General features: G+C 34.0%; 10 protein-coding genes across 10 annotated transcripts; 6 read left to right on the top strand and 4 right to left on the bottom strand.

Moving 5' to 3' along the window:
• Window positions 1–455: 455 nt before the first annotated feature.
• On the top strand, window positions 456–809 carry HRT1 (SCF ubiquitin ligase complex subunit HRT1; the record flags this gene model as incomplete). Its single annotated transcript, XM_064859509.1, has 1 exon — window positions 456–809. The coding sequence occupies one exon, from the start codon at window positions 456–458 to the stop codon at window positions 807–809; it is 354 nt and encodes a 117-aa protein (XP_064713752.1).
• A 270-nt stretch (window positions 810–1,079) lies between these two features.
• Window positions 1,080–3,839, bottom strand: EMW1 (tetratricopeptide repeat-containing protein EMW1; the record flags this gene model as incomplete). Its single annotated transcript, XM_064859508.1, has 1 exon — window positions 1,080–3,839. One exon carries the CDS (start codon window positions 3,837–3,839, stop codon window positions 1,080–1,082), a length of 2,760 nt encoding a protein of 919 aa, XP_064713751.1.
• A 603-nt stretch (window positions 3,840–4,442) lies between these two features.
• On the top strand, window positions 4,443–5,318 carry RFA2 (Rfa2p; the record flags this gene model as incomplete). Its single annotated transcript, XM_064859507.1, has 1 exon — window positions 4,443–5,318. The coding sequence occupies one exon, from the start codon at window positions 4,443–4,445 to the stop codon at window positions 5,316–5,318; it is 876 nt and encodes a 291-aa protein (XP_064713750.1).
• Window positions 5,319–5,563: 245 nt separating this feature from the next.
• On the top strand, window positions 5,564–7,012 carry GAS4 (1,3-beta-glucanosyltransferase; the record flags this gene model as incomplete). Its single annotated transcript, XM_064859506.1, has 1 exon — window positions 5,564–7,012. The coding sequence occupies one exon, from the start codon at window positions 5,564–5,566 to the stop codon at window positions 7,010–7,012; it is 1,449 nt and encodes a 482-aa protein (XP_064713749.1).
• A 582-nt stretch (window positions 7,013–7,594) lies between these two features.
• VPS68 (Vps68p) lies at window positions 7,595–8,140 on the top strand (the record flags this gene model as incomplete). Its single annotated transcript, XM_064859505.1, has 1 exon — window positions 7,595–8,140. One exon carries the CDS (start codon window positions 7,595–7,597, stop codon window positions 8,138–8,140), a length of 546 nt encoding a protein of 181 aa, XP_064713748.1.
• A 490-nt stretch (window positions 8,141–8,630) lies between these two features.
• Window positions 8,631–9,851, bottom strand: YGK3 (serine/threonine protein kinase YGK3; the record flags this gene model as incomplete). The annotated part of the gene is made up of 1 exon (XM_064859504.1): window positions 8,631–9,851. One exon carries the CDS (start codon window positions 9,849–9,851, stop codon window positions 8,631–8,633), a length of 1,221 nt encoding a protein of 406 aa, XP_064713747.1.
• Window positions 9,852–10,812: 961 nt separating this feature from the next.
• On the bottom strand, window positions 10,813–12,195 carry MDH2 (malate dehydrogenase MDH2; the record flags this gene model as incomplete). The annotated part of the gene is made up of 1 exon (XM_064859503.1): window positions 10,813–12,195. The coding sequence occupies one exon, from the start codon at window positions 12,193–12,195 to the stop codon at window positions 10,813–10,815; it is 1,383 nt and encodes a 460-aa protein (XP_064713746.1).
• Window positions 12,196–13,194: 999 nt separating this feature from the next.
• TRM13 (tRNA:m4X modification enzyme) lies at window positions 13,195–14,568 on the top strand (the record flags this gene model as incomplete). The annotated part of the gene is made up of 1 exon (XM_064859502.1): window positions 13,195–14,568. One exon carries the CDS (start codon window positions 13,195–13,197, stop codon window positions 14,566–14,568), a length of 1,374 nt encoding a protein of 457 aa, XP_064713745.1.
• A 127-nt stretch (window positions 14,569–14,695) lies between these two features.
• Window positions 14,696–16,012, bottom strand: TRM11 (tRNA (guanine-N2-)-methyltransferase; the record flags this gene model as incomplete). Its single annotated transcript, XM_064859501.1, has 1 exon — window positions 14,696–16,012. One exon carries the CDS (start codon window positions 16,010–16,012, stop codon window positions 14,696–14,698), a length of 1,317 nt encoding a protein of 438 aa, XP_064713744.1.
• A 1,680-nt stretch (window positions 16,013–17,692) lies between these two features.
• HRP1 (Hrp1p) lies at window positions 17,693–19,441 on the top strand (the record flags this gene model as incomplete). The annotated part of the gene is made up of 1 exon (XM_064859500.1): window positions 17,693–19,441. One exon carries the CDS (start codon window positions 17,693–17,695, stop codon window positions 19,439–19,441), a length of 1,749 nt encoding a protein of 582 aa, XP_064713743.1.
• Window positions 19,442–19,451: the final 10 nt, after the last annotated feature.

The following is a 19,451-nucleotide window of genomic DNA, read 5'->3' as shown; positions in this document are numbered from 1 at the left end:
GATACTGTTTCGTGTGAAACGATACAATATTTTTTCTTTATATATCGTTTATCACGAATTTCAGTAATGACATCTTTTTTTTTCTTTTCTTTTTTTTTTTTTTTATTGGCGTTCAGATTTTTTCCCCATAAAGATTGTGTTAAAAGAATTTGCTTTGATGGGTTTAATTCAATAGTGGACACATACCATATATACATGTAACAACAGGTAATGAACGGTTGACTCATGTTGTGTTAGGTAGCTGGAATTGTTGAAGTGGAAATGGTTTAAGATATTCTGTTGAAAGGTTACTTTGTACACAGAACCACTACTATCGATTTGGTATCACTTTTAATTATTTTTTTTTGCTTTTTCTTTTATACTATTTTTTTTATTTCTGGGGTTGGATCAGATAAGAAAGTGGAAGATACATAAAGGATACACATAAAAAACCTACTGTAAATAAGTTATTAAATATGAGTGATGGAGATAAGATGGATATTGACGTGGAGAATGTTCCACAGCAGTCAACTGAGACTCAATCTAAGCAAGAAAAGAAAAAAAAATTTGAGATCAAAAAATGGACTGCTGTAGCATTCTGGTCCTGGGATATTGCAGTTGACAATTGTGCTATTTGTAGAAATCATATTATGGAGCCATGTATTGAATGTCAACCGATGGCTATATCAGACACTGACACAGAGTGTGTGGCTGCATGGGGGACGTGTGGGCATGCCTTTCATTTACATTGTATAAGTAAATGGATAAAGACAAGAGAAGCTTGTCCATTAGATAACCAACGTTGGCAATTGGCAAAATGTGGTAAATAGATCTATCTATTTATCTTGAACCTTCAAAAATCAGTTTAAAAAAAAACTTTGCAAATTTCTTCTTTTCTTTCTCTTATTTTTTTCTTTCTCTTCCGCATTATTGGCATGGATAATTTGATATATATATATATAAATGAGTTATGTACATTATTAACATTCTGAAACAAATTAAGATAATTATTTTCTACACATTTTATTTCAAAATCACTTAGAATTACCATCTTGAAGATATATGTATATGTGTGTATATCTATGTATGTATTACTTTGATTATATTTGTTTTCTGATTTCAAGTAATCTTTCCCATCCATCAGAACCTTCCCAGGTATTTTTACCTTTACTCATCAAACTCTTAATCGTTGATCTAGCTTTGTACTTCCAGTCCTTACAAACAAGGCTTCCTGGTCCATATTTACCTTCCATCTCACCCAGTGATTCATATGCAGCAACTAAATCTTCACAAGCAACTACAGTTTCATTCCATATTTTTTCGTTAATTTCAAGGTCTGGGTTATGTGAAACAGCTCTATACGCCTTTTCCTGACAATCCAATGAGGCCCAGGGTCTCTTTCTCCAAAGCTCTACCCTAGCAACCAGTCTCCATGCTCTACCACTTGTTGTCACAACAGACGGGATTGTAATACATACAAATTCGATACAGGATCTTTGGAAATAACTTAAATTGGATTCTTCAGGATCATAATTGCTAGAGACTAAAATTTCAACAAGTTTTTCTACAACTGGAAGATCAATTGACCCCTCACCGCTTTTATCTCTTTTAATTTGAACTAACTGTTTACATGCTAATAATACATCATTCCATTCATGTAGTTTTGCTGTTACAATCATATAATTTTCCCAGATTCTCCAGTTTTTCTGAGAGTCGGAGGCTGATGCCCTCTTCAAACAGCTGAAGGCCTCTTTTAATTTACCTTGATGCACATATGCAGCACTTAAATTCGACCATGACATTGCGTGGCTATCATCTAGTGCAACACATCGTGAAAATGCTTCGGCTGCCACTTCCATCCTTTCACATTCCAAGGCCACACAACCATAGAAATACCATGTGTTGAAATTTAAAGAATATTGTCTTAAAGAATCATTTAAATGCTTCAGCACAATGTCATAATCTCTCGTCAAACCAGAATCTTTTGGTGGATTGTAATAATATTTGGCTAAAGAATTTTTAGCATTGACATATCTACCAATGTCCCAACTCTTTTCCCAAAGCGTTGAATCTTGTCTTAAATCACCAAGGATAGATAAAGCTCTGGCATCTCGAGTATTACTCTTTATTCTATCAGATAATATCCTTTCAGCCTCAGCTTCTTGTCCCACGGCAGCATAACATAATGCAGTCTCACAATACATGTGCAATCTTTCATAAATTTCCACTGCAGACTTCAATATACCCATAGACATATATTTTTCAGCTAACGACGCATCTAATTCCCAACGTGGAATAAATGGTAATTGATGAATATATTTCAATCTTGGTAATGGAGAATTACTCTCTTTATCTTTGGCCTCAGGGATTAGCCTTGTTTGGATTTTAAGACCCAATTCTTCCACCAAAGATTGCATTTGCAGAAGACCCCTTTCCACTGTTTTAGCTTTATTTGTTTCCAAGATGGACCTCTCCCAAAGAGCACGAGAAAAGATGGTCCAATTATTTGCACCTTCTTGATAAATAATTCTTGTTAATAATGAGGCCAACTCTTCTTCTACTAAAGCATCTCTAGCAGGCGTAGTCTTTTTTATCGTGTATAATCTCAACAATAATTGTAGTGTATCGTAATTGGACAAATGTGGTTGATTATTTGGATCCAACTCTTGTAGTTGAGTGGGTATATATTCTTGACGTAACGCGATAGGTAATAATTTATCATTTTCAATACCAGAGTTTTCATCCAATTTTTGTCTTTTAATGATTTGTTCGTCTAATGGTTCCGAACCGATCGAATCAAAATGTGGTTTCTCCAGCAATAGATCAGAATTTAGTTCAAAACTTTCTGGTGTTATAGTTGACTGATCATTTGTGTCAAAATAGGAGTCTTCGCTAGATTTAGCTAAGATAATTAAACCAGCATGAGTCACCTGCTGGAATTTAGTTCTTTTTGCACGAGCACCAGTTAAAACAAATTGGAAATTAGTTAACTTTTGTACTTTGGTTAAAGTTGGCAGACAGAGATGTTCGGTGTTGATGGTCAAAGAGCATTTAATGTTTTCCAGATAGAATATTGTATAAAGTTGTCTTTTGAAGGATTCACTTACATTCTGAGGTAAACTTTTGGTGATTGCATGAACTAAATCGATTGAACTTAGGATTTTAGAGGCAACAGCTGGGTGGTTACCTGACGGTTCAGGAATGATAGAAAGGTGAGTCAGCAAGGCTCTAGCTCTCCACCAATGTGCAATAGCTAACAGACTTGGGGTCTCTGTTGAGGATACATTAGGTAAAGTGATCTCAGTATCGACATTGTTACCAAATAAAGTTGGCTCCTTTGTGATATGTTCCAATAATAGTAAGGATAAAACCAAAAACCCTGGGTTATCTACTAGTCCATATGCAGGTTGACCAAGTATAGTTAAACAATGAACCAGTTGGGTATTAACAGTTTTGGCATCGAATTGTTCATTGGTAACAAACAATTTGGATATAAAGGAATCATCTAAAGGAGCAGATGGCCCTGTATAATTGTTCTGTATAAAAGTTTGTAACAAAGCGATGGCAAAGAGTAAAGGTAAATCAAGACTGCGGTCATTGGAGGGGAAAATATCTATTAAATGGTTACGTATAGTATCTGAGATTTGTTTTATATCATCGCCACATGAACTTAAATCTATTTTGGTGTCAGGGGAATTGATTTTGGTATCAACAATATGGTTTATCACTTTGTATGATTCACCGTTCAATATATATGAACTCAACTCAGCATTTTGAGGGATTTCTCCAGTGTTACTAATATCATTTAGAATGTTGGGGTTAGAAGCCAATAAAAGATGGCAATGCAATAGAATATCCATCAGATTTGTTGTTATAGTCAATGGTTTTGGACAAGGGAACTATTAATGCAGGGTCGCTGTTGTTGTTGTTGTTTGATCTCCTTTTTTTAATTACTTAAGAAATTCCATGGAAACTGGTTGTAACGCTATTGGTTAAGAAGACAAAACTACAGACATACTTCCAAAAACCAACAAAATACCATCACCAATTTACTATCGTCTCTAATTCTTCACCATACTGTATGTCATCTCATCTTACCTCATCTCATTTCATCTCCAATTGAAAATTGAAATTGTAAATGAAAAAAAATTTTTTTTTTCTTTGGGTGGAAAATCTCGGGAGACACGTGATGGAAAAGAGTAAGAAATCGACGCGTCGCAGTTTGTAATGCAGAGCCAACTGCTTGAGATTGCAGATTTTATCCAATACCACAATGGTTGTCTACAGAATTCTGCATGAACATTTAGAAGAGGGGAAGGTGTTTCTACGTATAAGCTAGAAAGCTGTGATTTATGCTCTAAGATAGCTATCTAAGTAGATTCAACGGAAAAAGAAGCGTGAAGAAGAAGAAGAAGTCGAAGTAATAATAATTTAATAGGGAAAAAGAAAAGATAATATCCATTATGTCAACTTATCAACCATACACAGAATATTCCGTCGCCCATGGAGGTGGGTTTGAAACCAATCATGAATCAAGAACCAATAGTTCTGATTCCTCTACTACAAAGATGTCCACTTGTATTCCTGTGACCATTAAGCAAATTTTGGAGTCCACTCAAGAGATTCAAGACGGTCCCTTTGTTTCGCATGGCCAAGAACTGGTATATGTCTCCTTTGTTGGTGTCATTAGAAATATCACGGACCATACATCTAACATTGTAGTCACCGTAGAGGACGGTACTGGTCAGCTGGAAGTTAGAAAATGGAGTGATAATGTAAATGATATCAATGCAGCTTCAGACAGTCTGGATACTAACAGCAATAATGGCAACAACCAAGGTAGTTCGCAGATTGCTCAGCAGTACAAAATTGGTACATATGTAAAGGTACATGGTGCTTTAAAAGATTTTGGTGGGAAGAAAAATATTCAATACAGTGTGATCACTAACATAAATTCTTTCAATGAAGTATTGACACACCATCTGGAAGCAATCAAATGGCATGCTATCGCCATTGGCAAATTGCCTAATCCAAGTAATCAAGATCCAAATAATAATGGTCAATCTTTGTTTGTTAAAGATGCAGACTCATCTCATAACATAAATAACATCAACGGCAATAATAATAATAGTAGTACTGCTAATGCAGCTAAGGCTATTTTAGATTTCTGTAGGAAGGAATGTGCAGGTAAAGATGCTAATCAATTTGCTGTTCCAATCCAACTGATGGTTCAAAGTTTGAATCTAGATGAAAGTGTGGTAAGAGAGTGTTGTACTACGCTAACAGAACAAGGGTTTATATATCCTACATTTGATGATGATAACTATTTTGCCTTATAAAGTATGCGTGTGTGTATGTATGTGTTTTGTTGTGTACGTCTGTCTGTATATCCCTAAATCTTTTACATGTTTTATGAATGTGTCACAATTATTTTTTGTCTCTTTATAATTTCTGTAGCTAAATAAAAAAAAACTCAAAATAAAATAAAGTGAAATTTGTGACACTTTAATTTCAACAAGTGTCAGTATATACATTCATACAGATATATTAATCTATAAGAAGGAATAAAATACACTAACAAGTTATGAAAACATTTTCCATTTCAACTATAGTCTTATTCTTTAATATTTTTGCAAAGATTTTAGCTGAACTTTCCCCTTTGAATCCAATAGAAATTAGAGGAAAACATTTTGTTGATTCTCAAAGTAAAACCCGGTTCTTAATCAAAGGATTGGCATATCAACCTGGTGGTGCATCTGATGTTAACCAGGAATTTGATCCATTATCTGATCCTGCAGTTTGTTCCAGAGACATACCTTTATTTCAAAAATTGGGAATTAATACACTTAGGGTCTATTCAGTGAATCCAGATTTGGACCATAATTATTGTATGAGTCTGCTGGCTATGGCAGGAATCTATCTGATTCTTGATGTCAATTCACCATTACCGAACCAACACCTTAACCGCTATGAACCATGGAAAAGTTATAACTTGGATTATTTAGAACATGTTTTCAAAGTAGTTAAACAATTTTCCAATTATTCGAATACTTTATCATTTTTTATTGGTAACGAAGTAATCAACGACTTTAAATCATCACAAGTGTCTCCTAAATTCTTAAGACAAACCATTGGAGATGTCAAGCAGTTTATGGCATTACATTGTGCCAGACAAGTACCTATTGGTTATTCGGCAGCAGATGATTTGAAATATAGAATATCATTATCTGATTATTTATCTTGTTTTAATTCAAGTAAACCTGAACAAACAGTTGATTTTTATGGTGTTAATTCCTATCAATGGTGTGGATTACAAACCCTACAGAGTTCAGGGTATGATTTATTGATTAACGCATACAAAGATTATCAAATACCGGTGATATTATCTGAATTTGGTTGTAATAAAGTGTTACCAAGAAAATTCAACGAGATTGAAGGTATTTTCAGTAAAGAAATGCTAGATGTGTTCTCCGGTGGTTTGGCATATGAATATTCGCAAGAGACAAATAATTATGGGCTTGTGGAAATATTAGAAGAAAATAATGGTATAAGATTATTATCTGATTTCCATGAGTTAAAGAAAAGTTATAACTCAACAATTATACCTGAGTTCACCACAGATAAGTTGAACAATGATCCAAAATTAGATAAAACTTGTCAAAGACATTATCCAAATTTAAATATTAATATAGATGTTAATGAGACATTATCTGAAAAATTAATTGAAAATGGCGTTAATGTTGCAGTAGGAAAGTATGTGCAAATAAATCCAAAAGATACGTTAAAGGAGGAAAAATCCTCAATTATATATGACATGGATGGTACTGCATGGAAGGAACAACCCTCTGACTTAAAAATTGTTAAAGATATATTTTCCACACAAACTAAAGAGTCTAATGATAAAAGTAATGACAAGAGTAGCACTTCTAAAAAGACAAAAAATTCATCATCCCGCGTGATAGATTTGAATTTTATAGTCTTAAAAACTGTTCTTTCATTACTGTTATTATTAATGTTTATTTTTTCTTTGTAATTAAACCAACGTGTGATAAATTCACACTTAGTTCATTTTCTGCTTTTGTTTTCTTTCTATAATTTAGTCAAGTAGTCATGCATGTATGATTCTTTTCCCCCTATGTATATATATATAAGTATATTTACGAAACATCAAAGGATATAATTATTCACAACAATATCTTACATATGTTGCAATATATAAGCTGGGTTACACATTCATTTGTTCTCTCTATCAGTTATTGTTTTGGTGACTTCATTGATCCTCACGAAAAAGTTGCAAGATTAGTTTATTTAAATTAATTTAATAGAAAATTTCAAACCAACAAATTTGACCCCCTCCCTCTCTTAAGACATATACAAACGACTCAAGTCGTAAAAAGAAACTGTAGGATATTAAGCATTCATAGAGTTCTTGGTTGAAAGTAATTACTTAAGAAGTGGTGCGTGTTTGTATTACTATAGTGGAAATCAAACAAGAAACGATAATAGTTTAAAATTTTGATAGCAAAAATTTTAGTTCCTATTTTACTAGATTGCTAAACTGAAATATAATTCGGAGTAAACAAACATATAGTTATACAAGATTGCTTTATAAATAATGGATTCGCATCAAAGTTCTAGTAGATTGTTCCGTATCCCATTTAAAGTCCCAAGTTTCCATGGTATTCGTACAATTGGTGTTTACCTATCAGGTTTGTTCTTTGCCCTTGGATTTTGGGTCTTTTTAGACTGTGCCCTTTATTCAAAACATGCCAATGCCTCAGATGTTCACGTTACATTTATTGATTGGATACCTTTCCTATGTTCTACATTAGGGATGATTATAGTCAGTTCTATTGAGAAGTCGAGGTTACTAAATTTGGATGGTGGTAGTGGATTTATAGGTGGTGCTGACATAGAGCAAGCTACTGCATGGCAGGCACGTACTATCTTATTCTGTGGTTTTGCTCTGTTAGCTGGTGGGCTTTCTGGCTCTGTAGTGGTTTTAATTATTAAATTTTTGCTTAAGGATTATACTACATATCCAACAGTGGGGATGGGGATTAATAATGTTTTAGGTAATTTATTTATCTTGATAAGTTGCATTATTCTATGGATTGCACAGAATGTGGAAGATGAATATTCATATTCTTTAACTATTTGATGAGAGTGGTTGGGTGGGTATATACATTTCTATATGGGTAAAAAAGATTGTTAATGTTAAATTCTGATAATTTATATAAATTCAATTGAATAATAATAATATTTGTTATTATTATTAGACAATGATAATGCATAAATCTATATTTTAAGTAGTAGTAGAAAGATACAATAAACATTGTTATAATTCTTAATGATATAATTAGTAATTAATTATAAATATTAAATAAAAACAAACGACATAAGAAGCAAAAAAAAGGAACAAAGGGTTAAAGAACATAGCAAAACATCAATAAGATCATAACATTAAAGGTTGATGGAAGGAAGTATGGATATTTAATGAAATATTTGAATTGAGAAACATTTATTAAGAATTAAGATAAAACAAAAAAGATAAAAAAGACAAAAAAGATACATTATATTATCTATATATTAATCCTTTGTTGTTATTGTCATTATTATTATTGTTGTTATTGTTGTTATTGTTATACTGGTTATTCTGAATTTTCTTTTTTCACCTTTGGTTTTATTAAATCAGCAAATTCACCTAAGATATGCAATTCGAAATCACTAAAATTGAATAAATCTGGTAGTTTAACAGGTTCGGAATGATCTCTTGGGAAGAAATAATCTTCCAACCTTAATTCATTGAAAAATGGATGTGCCATGATTCTTCTTGGTGATAATCTTGATTGTGGGTCATATACAAGAACTTTTGTCAATAGATCTATACCTTCAGGACCTGAATGACCAAAATACTTTTCGAATCTTTCTCTTGAAGTGCCCGTAAATAGAGGCTTCGAATACAACGGACCGTCATAGCTTGGGTTTGAAAAGAAAATGAATTTTTTGTCGGGAGGTCCTAACAATTTGGCGATTTCACGTAATTGTAATAGAGGTTCTTTACCTTGAAACACGGCTTGCCCCAACAACATTTCCCCCATGACACACCCGAGCCCCCATATGTCGACTTGAGTAGTATAACTTGTGCAACCAAGGATCAATTCAGGGGCTCTATAGAATCTTGAACAGATGTAACTGATTGAAGGTTGAGTTGGTTCCAATTTCTTTGCAGACCCAAAATCACAAAGTTTCAAGACACCAGTCTTTGGATCGACCAGTATATTGGATGGTTTAATATCTCTATGACATACGCCGAAGGAATGTAAATAGAGCATAGCTCTGGCAATCTGATATGTATACAATTTGACATGTTTCAGAGGCAACTCCATATTATTCTGTGCGTATCGACTAATTTCGATTTGTAATGTTGTTGGCAAACACTCCATGGCTAAATATTGGTACAATTTGTTATCTATATGAGAAACGTGTGTGAAGAAGTATTCCAATCTGACCACATTAGGATGGTTTGTGACTCTTAGAATGTCTAATTCTCTAGATTTATATTCTGTTTGTGCAGGAACTTTCTTAATGGCGAACGGGCCATACCAATTTTCCTTATTTGGAGTCATATAAGCTTGTACTACAGTGCCGAATGCACCACGGCCGATTTTTCTATACTCCTTGATAAGCATTCTTCTAACTGTGTTTGATCTGTTTGAAGTGACATCATCTGCAATAAATTCGAAAGTATCATTTGGCAAGGAGCTATTGTTATAAGTATGGTGGTGGTTGTTATTAATATTGAAACTAGTATTCAGTGGGACTTCTAAATCGGAATAATCTTTAGTAACAGTACTGGTAGTATTGTCCATTTCAAATAATTATAATCAAATAAGATAAAAGAAGAGGGAAGAAAATAAATAAATAAATAAATAAATAGACAAACAAACTTTGTTCAAATAAGATAGGAGGAGACTTAAAGGTGGGATATAGTTAATAATTGATATATTCTAATACCAATAATAATAATAATAATAATAATAATAATAATAATAATAATAATAATAATAATAAATATGTTTATGTATATTTATATTTATATTATTATTAGATAGATATTGCAGGTTGAGTTTATGGACCCTTTATTCTATCTGTTTTCGGATAGTCTTTAAATAAACAGGGGAGACAGAGAGAAAGGAGGTTGAGAAAGGGAACACACTGTGTGGAAAAGAGATCTAATTGTGAAAAATGGAAAAGGGCAGTTATAGATTGGAAATGGGAGTTTAATTGAGGTTGAGACGTTAAGAACAGCAACTATGTTCTTAAAAGAAAGAAAGAAAGAAAAAAAAACAGACACTTGTTTCAACATTAACAGATTCAGATTGTCTTGAAGTACAACCAAATCCTTATGGTCCCAAAAAAAATAAAAAATAAAAAACAAAAAAACAAAAAACAAAAAAGAGTATGTTTTTAAAAATCATCTTGCACGGCAGAAAGAGTATCGTTTTGCACGAAGTCATTTTTTTCTGCGAACAAAAGTGTTATATGTAAAAGTAAGATAATATAATAAGATTGTAATATTTTCAATGGAATATATGATTATAGCTATATATAAAAGCTTCTATATATAATATATCTATGTGTATGTATAGGTGTATAAGTGTATTATTTGAATTCAAAAATAATTATTTATACAATGATCTTATAAGACATATTGAAAGAATATATAATATTGTTGTTGTTTGTTTGTTTTTCAGTTGGAGAAAACAGAAAGAAAGAAAGAAAGAAAGAAAGAGAATCAAAGGATATAGAGCCACAATGTTAGATTATAGGTTATGCAGAAGATTCAATGAAGACTTTACCACTTTCGATGTTCTTCTTTAATTTAGTTAGACATAATGGTAATAATTCATTAGTTTCATGAGCGTTTAAATTGTTTAATAAGTTGTAGTTTACAGAATTAGTACCTTGCAAGTTGATAGACATTGGGATGGCAAAGAAGGCAGTATTTTCAATGCGGTTCAGCAATTTCTCTGCTCCCTGAGTGATTGGTCTCTCTTGGAAATCGCGTAACGTGGCAAAATTGATTGAATCGATTTCATGAGCGTTGCCGAGTATTAAATTAACAAAGTCTTGAACACATTTAAATGCAGCATGAGCCATGGACAATGTGGCTGATCCCTTGCCGTTCTTAGCCTTGACAACCTCGTCACCACCATACTGGACTCTATAGATCAAGTGCTGTAGGACTTCATTTGGTAGGACATGCGACCAGTTGTTTTGGGAGAACAGAGGAAGGATAGTTTCACCGGAATGCCCACCGATGACGGGGACGAATGGCATGTTTGAACTGATTTGACCAGTGGCTGTCTCGTATTCGCTCTTTAAGAACGTAGAGGCACGAACGATATCCAATTTAGTGATTCCAAAGATTCTTCTTTCGATACCTGTGTCTGTTTTGCCATTTAGCAGTTGTTTGAATCTGTAATGCATGACTGGGACCAACGAGTTGACTGGATTTGAAATGACAAGTACGAAGACTTTGGAGAGGTCGCAGTGTTGGTAGATGGAGTCGGTTAGACCCTTGATGATGCCTGCATTGATGTTGAACAAGTCGTCTCTTGTCATGCCCGGTTTTCTTGGCATCCCAGCGGGGATCACTACAATGTTAGCGTCTTGTAGACACCTGTCGATGGAGTGTCCTGCATACCAGGACATGTTTATTGGGGTATCGATGTGAGAGAGATCAGTGGCCACACCGTTGATAACTTCTTCGTTGATGTCGTATAGAGACAAGTTTATACTCTTGTTTGTATGGGATGGCAACAAATAGTGGATCTGGGTCTTCAACAGTAAAGAAAGGGATTGACCAATACCACCTGCGGCACCTAAGACACAAATTTTGATTTGTTCAGAAGGGTTGGAGTTGTCAGTAATTTGGTGTGGCATATTCTTATTTTTTTCTTTTCTTTTCTTTTCTTTTCTTTTCTTTTCTTTCAGTAGAGTAAGTATATATATATATAGTGGGATATGTATACTTTTATATGAATCGGAGAGTAATCTATCACTAGGGTCTGTTCCAGTTTTTGTTTCGATTTCTCTATTTTGGTTCACACTATTTCTTTCTAACAAGGATACAGGAAGAGGAAGAGAAAGAGAAAGAGAAGGATTGGAGGTGTGGAAGGGACAACAGGAATGACCCAGAAAGTTTATCATTTCTTTTAATAAATGGCTTTATATATATCAAAAAATACTACTATTATATCACTTGTTTCTCGATCCATTCGAATATGTGAGAAAAAAAAGCAGAAGAATGTTAAAAGAGAAAGGTTTGGTGCTTGTTCAATGAAGAAACGGAAAATGAGCCATTCCCCATTTGTTCTATTATTTCAGTGTGTATTATTCTGTTGATACTAATAGTAGTAATACTGTTCTCTTATTGTTTGTATGTTTGTTTTAACTCACAGTAGTGCGCAGACAAACGGCGAGCCGCTCGATGTGTCATCGTTTCTTTTTCTTTCTCTTTTTCTTCTTTCTTGATGCTTATGCCTATTGTATTTTGCGGGTGTGTGTTTGGGGGGGGCGGAATTGCCATTATGCGCAAAAACAGAATAAGAGAATTGGAAGCAAATCAACGACTCGCCCCTATTTATCCAATCTTCCCTCCCCCTCCCCTGCCGGTTCAACGGAGAAGAAAAACAAAAAAAATAAAAAAAAAAAAAAGGGAAAAACACAAGAAGAAAGAAGAAGAAATCTCGGGATCCTCCGAATAAAACCACCTCATCACTGCTGTCGTTACCACAACCAAAGGGAACTCTCCAGGGTTAGGGTTTGTTTTTTTGTTTTTGGTTAGGTTTTGTTTTCTGCTCGGTTCGGCCCGCCCCGAGAAAGGAAGAAAAAGAGAAAGAAGATAGAGGGGGAGAGGGTAACAGATACTGTTGCTGTTATCTTTTTTTTTTTTGGTTTTACATGTGTGGATGTGTGGGTTTTTGTTTTGTCAAAATCGATGAGATTGAAAAAAGAAACCCTGCATTGCAATGATTGACTATTGTAACTATCAGTTAAAGAGTACCATTACCAACTACTACGAATTACTGTGCATGTATGAAATTATCACTAGTATCACTCTATGGGTTAACAAATAATAAAACAGTAAAAAAATTAGTAACAGATTGTCAAAACTGGTAGCTATTATCGTCTTCAGTTTAAATTTCTATGACTGATAAACATATTGAAAATACGAAGAATAACAAGACTGCCCGTCTTCAATGTAAGTTTTTCATCCAAAAGAAGAATAGGCAATGTGGCATGACTAGACGGGCTGATGAAGACTACTGTTCCGAGCATTCGATACTCAATAAAAGACTGGCCAACAAATTGGTCCATAACAGCCCTAATGATCATGCCACCGATTTACAAAGAATACCCTGTCCACTGGATCAGAAACACACAATAAAGAAGTCTCAATTGAAAAAACATCTCACCAAATGCAATAAGTTTAAACTGAAACACTCAAACGATTCAAACACGTTTTATAAACTGGATCTCAACACCGCACAATCCACCCCATCGTTGCCTAAACCATCTCTTTCTCCAGATACTTTGAATAAAACTGTGGACTTGTTGTACCAGTTCTTCAAATCGGGTGAAATCAATGAGTTATCCACCACTGTGAAGTTCAATAAGTTTATGACCGAGACAAGGGTAAACACTCTTTCTAATCAGAAACATGCTATCCAACAAAGTTCTTTGATACAGAATCTCCTGGAATACAGGTACAAAGATAAACTTGAAACAGATATCAGCACAACTACACTAGAGAGAAACTTGAATGTATTGGAGTTTGGATGTGGTAAAGCAGAGTTTTCAAGGTATTTCAATCAGGTGATCAGAGATGCCTCCGCAGATGTCTCCAGATTGTCTCCATATTTCCCACGTTTCCGAATAAATAATTTCCTCTTTATCGATAGAGGGTCAAATAGGTTGAAATTTGATAGTAAAATCCTATCAGATTCCAATGGTTCAAACCCGCCTTTTATCAAAAGATTGAAAATCGATATTAAAGACCTGTATGTCGACGACATATTATCAAGGGACCCCTTTTCTTCAAATAAAAACATCCTCATTTCTAAACATCTATGTGGTGTCGCAACAGATCTGACTTTGCGTTGTATCGCTAATAACCCACTGTTACTCGACTCACTGGATTCCATCTGTATTGCTATGTGTTGCAGACATATATGTGATCCAGACCAATACATTAATCCACGCTTCTGCACCGATCTTTTGAAAAAATTCGGAAGTACTTTGACCTATCATGAATTCTTTCTGACCTTGACTAAATTATGTTCCTGGGCAACAAATGGAAAACGACCCGGTGTTCAAGATTGTGATTTGGTGGAACTGACAGAAAATAGGTTTGTTACTGTTAAAGAAAGAGAGACAATCGGCTTGATGGCAAGAAGAGTTATTGATGAAGGTAGGTTACAATGGGTTAAACAAAAGTTCCCACATTCAAAGACAGATTTAATAAAATACGTATCTAAGGATATCTCTTTAGAAAATGTTGCATTACTTTTATCAAAATAATAACATATATATGTATGTATATGTATGTATGTGTGTGTGTGTGTGTGTGTGTGTGTAAGTTTGTAGGGTTATAGGGTTGTAGGGTTGTAGAATTAGTGATCTTATTTTTTTTTTGTTCTTCCAATAATCATTTAGTGAAATGTGTGAAATAACGATCTCTGAAGTTAGTTTGAGACCTCTTTATCCCATGATTTTCTGGCCCATTATATTTGTCGCCTCGATTGATATAAACTAATAATCTGCGTGACCATTTGTTGAATTCTTGGACACAGTTATATTTCAATTCCAGATTTTTGTGTAATGGTATGATTGTTTCCACATTCTCATCGTTGGCTGTTGGCATCCAAAAGGCCAAACGTCCACCAATTGGCAATCTTTCACTGGCAAATTTCAATAAATCATCTAAAAGAGAATCCAAAGAATATGGTTTCTTAGTAGGTATATAATCCTTTCTTAAATATGCCTTTTCACCATCAATAACCACATTTTCTTTCCCCTCGAACCTTTCTGGATCCTTAGCACCTAAAACTTTAATACTTTCACGGATCCCATATGGCGGGTCGCACAGAATCGTATCAATTGGAAGATTCGATCTTAGTGAGTTATGTGTGAAATCCATAGTCATCACATCTAAGAAATGAGACTCAGTCTTATAATATCTGAAGTTATCGACCATATTATGTTCACTACCTTTACCTGTGCCCCTGATCATTCTACCGTCTATATCTGTCCCCAGCACAAAGGCATCAAAATGCGCACCAGCCACTAAAAATGAGCCTGTGCCTGCAAATGGGTCGTACATGATAGTTCCCGGTTTGACTTGTGCTATGTTACAACTTATCAGTGACAATTCACTTTCAAAACTGGTCGTTCCCTTGTATGGTCTTTTCTTTAAATCGTAAAGATCCATGCTGGAACGGTCACTTCTTTGTATCAACCGACCAAAATAAATTCCATCTGTTTGGTTACTTGAAGTCTGAGGATCAATCATGCTGTAGGTTTCAATAATAGTAAAGATCTCTTGCGGATCTTTTAGTTTTATCTCACCTTGAAAATCTAAATATTTGAATTGATTGATTGTGTCGATCTTTTCAGGCAAGGATTTTTTATGGTTTCCACCAAAACTTTCAAAATCAAATTTGAATGACTTAAACTTGTTCGAATCCCTTCTTTGTACAAAATTCGGTTCGTTTTGTATATTTTGATGTAAAGTTGGATAATTTTGACCATACCCCCAATATTCATAGATAGCTTTACAAAGGATGCTTCTTTGTATCAGTTGTTTAGCTTGTTCTTCATTGTCTAAATCAACGATAAGAAATGGGGAATGCTCATTATAAGAGTCTAAGTTGATCTTAATGTTGAATAAGTCTGCCAATGATTCCAGTTCCGCACGACGGAAATTTAAATGCATCTGGACCATATAAAGTAAATATTTAGTCATCTTTATCCTTCTGGAAAAATCTGGTTAATATGTTGATCTGTTTTGTGTTATTGTTGATGTTCGGGATCACCATATATACATAAATATGTACCTATGTTGATCGGTTCATTGTTTATAGAGCACGTATTTTTATCGATGACATTGAAATAAGGTGTTTTTTTTTTTTTGGGTTTTCCAGTAGATTCTTTCGAGGACATTTCGCAGATTTTTTTTTTTAATGTTTTTTTTTTTCATTGTTACATTTTCAAATCTATTGAGGGAAAGAAAAACAATACTAACAGCCATATTAACACGTGGGAGTATGAGGAATAAAAGACGAAGGGAGAGGTGAAGCTAGAAGCAATCGATAAATGTTCATGAAACTTAAACAGATTGTATATATATGTATGGAAAGTAAAAAAAAAAATAAAATAAAAAAGCAAAAAAGAATAACCTAATGAAACCAATAGGGAGTTTATGGCAGTTGATATAGTCCGTGTTAAGCATGTTATGAAACTTCTGGTACAATGTAATAGGAAATATATTATTCATTCCGAATGTGCAGATAGACAAGCCTTTGTTATTTTCTGTACTATGATAGATAGCATATCTCGATGCTATCAATTGTGATAATCTTTTGTAGCACTAATCTTTTGATAACTGGTGAGTCATAGCAAAACTAATTATACTAAATAACTCAGATAGATTATAAGATATGAATAGAATTCATCTTGTCATTATGTCCGAGTTTGGATTTTTCTTGGCGCTACCACGTGTTTATTATCTTATTTTACGGTTTCCCTTGTTAGTTGCTTTTTTTTTTCTTTTCTTTTTGTTTTTGTTTTTGATTTTTTTTTCTTTTCTTTTTTTTTTCAGTTGTCTCTGGCCCTTTGACGGTTAATAGCGGCAATTCGTGGAAAGAAAAAAAAAACTGAGAGAACGAGGTTGTCGCTGTAGTCTTTTTGGGAAAAAGTATAAAAGGCAACAGGTTTTTGTGCAGGGACGGAAAGAGGCGTCTAATTCGTGCTCCGCTCTTACCCTAGGTGTTCACTTGAAAAACAGACAAAGATATAGCAAGCTAGATTCTAGACAAATAAATATATTTTTTACTAACTACTGTCTCTTCGCATATTTCACTCAATTGATAAGAGAAGACACTCAATACATTGGACAGTTGTATATATTTATTCGATTGTTGTCTTTTTTTTTTTAAGATTTTAGTGTTAATTCTTTTTTCTTTCATTTGACTACCCTATTTTGTCATATTTATAATTATAAATTATAAGATCATCTATAAATATATAAATACGCATTTGTTATTTACTGTTATTTTATTTTTAGAAATCTTTTCGGTGCTCGTAATCAAGATTAGATAAGAGAAAAAAAAAACACGCATAGATTACTTATTAGCTATTGTCGTTATTTATATATATATTTGACCTTTTCATATATTACTAATAACTCATTTTTTTTTCATTTCTCGTTGTATTTCAAAGTTAACGAGTTATTATTTATCTGTATTACTTCTAGTATTTTAGAAGAAAAAAAACGAATTCTCTAGCATTTATCACTGTGTTTATTTTAGTTTAGTTTATTTTACATTATACAGATACATATTCATTCGCATATTTATTTATTAAATATAAATTTATAATAAGGAAGAAGCAAAACAATCACAAACAAGCAAACGGACGCTCTTATATGACTATAAAAATGAGTTCTGATGAAGAAGATTTTAATGACATTTATGGCGATGATGAACCATCTGCCACTGTTGAAGAGAATAAGGCTGTAGAAGCTGCTACTGAACTAGTTAAAGAAAATGATCAAGATAATTTAGCTGCTTCCATTGATGCTTCTTCAGAAAACGATAATAACAATAATAATGCCACTGAAGAGGTTAGTAACAGTAATAACAACGATAACAACGTATCTTCATTAGATCAATTAGCTGCATTGCAAGCTTTATCTTCTAACTTGAATCAAATTAATAATAATTCTGACAATGCAAATAAGGACATGTCAAGTAATTCCAATGATTCTACTGTAAATTCTGAAAATAAAACAGCTTTGCCTTGGGAACAACTACAACAAACTATGTCCCAATTCAACCCTCAACAACCGCAACAACAAACAGTAGAAAACAACAATGAAGCACAAAAGCGTGTAAAGGCTGATATCTCTAAAGATAATTGTAAAATGTTCATTGGTGGGTTGAATTGGGAGACCACAGAAGAAGGTTTAAGAAATTACTTCAATAAGTATGGTCATGTTATAGATTTAAAGATCATGAAGGATCCAAACACGGGTAGATCGAGAGGTTTTGGGTTCTTAACTTTCGAATCTCCATCCTCCGTTGATGAAGTCGTTAAAACACAACATATTTTAGATGGTAAAGTTATTGATCCAAAGAGGTCAATTCCAAGAGAAGAACAAGATAAGACTGGTAAAATCTTTGTTGGTGGTATTGGTGCTGATGTAAGACCAAAGGAGTTTGAAGAATTTTTCGCAAAATATGGTACTATTATTGATGCACAATTGATGTTAGATAAAGATACAGGTAGATCAAGAGGTTTTGGGTTTGTCACATATGATTCTCCAGAAGCTGTAGATAGAGTCTGTGAAAATAAATACATTGAATTTAAAGGTAAACAAATTGAGATTAAAAGGGCCGAACCAAGACATCTACAGAAGGGTCAATACGGTGGTGCTAATCCTAACAATCGTAATTCTAACAACTACAATTCACATTCTATGAATATGGGCACAGGTGCCAATAGTGTAGCGATGAATACTGCTGCTGCTGCCGCTGCGATGTACCAAAACCCAATGGTGGCTGGTTTCAATCCAATGATGGCCGGCTTTAATCCACAAGCTATGCAAGACTACTATCAAAAGATGCAAGAGTATTATCAACAGATGCAACAACAAACAGGTATTGATTATACACAAATGTACCAACAACAAATGCAACAGATGGCAATGATGATGCCAGGCTTCGTAATGCCACCTCAACAACCACAAACAGGATCACAATCACCACAAAGTTCATCCATGACTGTAGACAACAACGGATCTAATTCTGTTGACGTTCAGACAATCGGCGAGAACAGTGATACAAAGAATAATAATGCCACAAATGATGATAACGGAAATGTAAATAACAACAGTAGCAGTAGTAGTAGCAATAATATGGATAGGGATAATAAGAGTTCCAATGATTCTAGATCCAATACACCAGATGTAAATATTCCAAGAGGTCCAAAGGATCCTTCCTCTATTCCATCTCATGGTGGCTATCCACATCGTGAACGCGGAGACCGTGGGGACCGTAGGGGACGTCGTATAGATCGTGGCGGTTACCGTGGTGGCTCTGGCAACAATTACCGTGGTGGTCGTAGTGGATATAACAGACGTAATAATAACGGATATCATCCATACAACAGATGAAAGATCAACT

Source organism: Arxiozyma heterogenica (genome assembly GCF_036370985.1).
Source record: "Arxiozyma heterogenica strain weizmannii chromosome Unknown scaffold_25, whole genome shotgun sequence".
NCBI classification, from domain to species: Eukaryota; Fungi; Ascomycota; class Saccharomycetes; order Saccharomycetales; family Saccharomycetaceae; genus Arxiozyma; species Arxiozyma heterogenica.
The sequence above is the reverse complement of the archived record's forward strand: the minus strand, read 5'-3'. Positions and strand labels throughout refer to the sequence as shown.